The 1,475-nt window shown below is 35.2% G+C and overlaps 1 protein-coding gene across 1 annotated transcript in view; it reads right to left on the bottom strand.

The window, feature by feature from the left end:
• Window positions 1-1,263, bottom strand: part of LOC117174278 (wee1-like protein kinase 2) — a 16,105-nt gene extending 14,842 nt beyond the window's left edge. The window contains exon 1 of the mRNA XM_033363201.1: window positions 820-1,263. Within this exon, the coding sequence (XP_033219092.1) occupies window positions 820-1,081 (262 nt within the window). The 5' untranslated portion in view covers window positions 1,082-1,263. The remainder of the gene's footprint in view (window positions 1-819) is intronic.
• Between the last annotated feature and the right edge of the window lie 212 nt (window positions 1,264-1,475).

Below are 1,475 nucleotides of genomic sequence, written 5' to 3' on the forward strand. Positions count from 1 at the left end.
TATATATGCTATAAACAAGACTTTATCATTCGAATCAAAAATATGTAGTATATTGCAATTTAATTTGTTTTACATAGAGCCTACAAAATTGTTTAGAACCATAGTTTTCAAACATTTCACACATTATTAACTTTGACCTAGATATAGCTTTAGTGAATAAAGTCTAAAAATTGTGCTGTTATTCAGAAAATTTTTCTTAAATTTGTTGTATATTTGTCGTTTAAAAAGCAAAACAAACATTGTAATTCTCAGTTTGTTAATTGAAATAATGATGAATTTAATGATGTGAACAAAAATTAATATCTGGATGGAATCATTGGACTAATCAAAATACTATCAATTATCCCACGCAGAAATTAATAAACGTTTGTAGGTGTTGTGCTGCATGTATGAGTAAATTATACACAAATATTAATATCACATCGAAAGCCAATATTTTGTTTTTCACGATGGATATCCACCCGCAATCATATTATCGGTTCGAAAAAAATCAGGTGATCGAACCCAATATCCAGGTGCTCTAAAAACTTTGCTAATCCAGCCAAAAATGTTATTTAATTAGCAAAATTGGTACGCCATACTGGCTAGTTATACTTTTCCCACTCTTTCTTTCTTTACAATTTTGACACGCCATTTATAAACAAATTTTGCTATTATATTACTCCGAAACAGATACAAATAAAAGTACTCAAATCGTCTGAAATATAAAATAGGAAGAAAAAAGATATTAGGAGAAGGAAAAAGCGGAAAAAACCAATCGAAATGTCTATTATGACAAGATTCTTTTGTGCAGAGGTTGGGAAATAAGTTAATTCTAACCTGTCACGGAAATGAACGGAGTCTTGTAGTTGTTATTTATGGGATGGCCCTGGTTGGCTTCACTATCACTGTAGTCCATTGAATTGTTGAAGGAGAGCTTTCTTGGTTGTGGCAAAGGGGAAGCTCCAAAATCATCCGCAGAAGAGTCAAAAACATCATCTGTATCATACGCCGATCCGGAGCAGTTCGTTACACAGCTAATATTCAGTTCCTCATCCTCTATATCGCAAGCGTTGAAATGCAACTTTTGCGTATCTTCCATGTTTTCAGAGTGTCACCATAAGTTGGCGACATATAATGGCCATTCACGCAGAACAAAATTTTCACGAAATTAATCACTGACCGTTAAACATTTACGACTTTCGTAGAAAACACTTCGTTCGAGTCAACCATGCACGCTACAACTACGTTCGTTGTTCGTTATGGCATGGGCATTGGGCGCTAGTTTACTGGCCAATAAGACGCCCCGCTTATTTCTAATTTAAAATGGCCGTGGACGCTAGCGGCATCTACAACATTTCGTGAAGGGATCTGTAATTTTTAAGGCTTTGAAGATTTCAGATTAGGTGAGAGAAATCCAAGATGTCTGCACGCCGTATAGTTGGGTCGCGGTAATATGTTACCGCGCAAATTGCGACGCCATCTGTATGTTAAAA

Source organism: Belonocnema kinseyi, chromosome 6 (genome assembly GCF_010883055.1).
Source record: "Belonocnema kinseyi isolate 2016_QV_RU_SX_M_011 chromosome 6, B_treatae_v1, whole genome shotgun sequence".
Classification (NCBI taxonomy): domain Eukaryota; kingdom Metazoa; phylum Arthropoda; class Insecta; order Hymenoptera; family Cynipidae; genus Belonocnema; species Belonocnema kinseyi.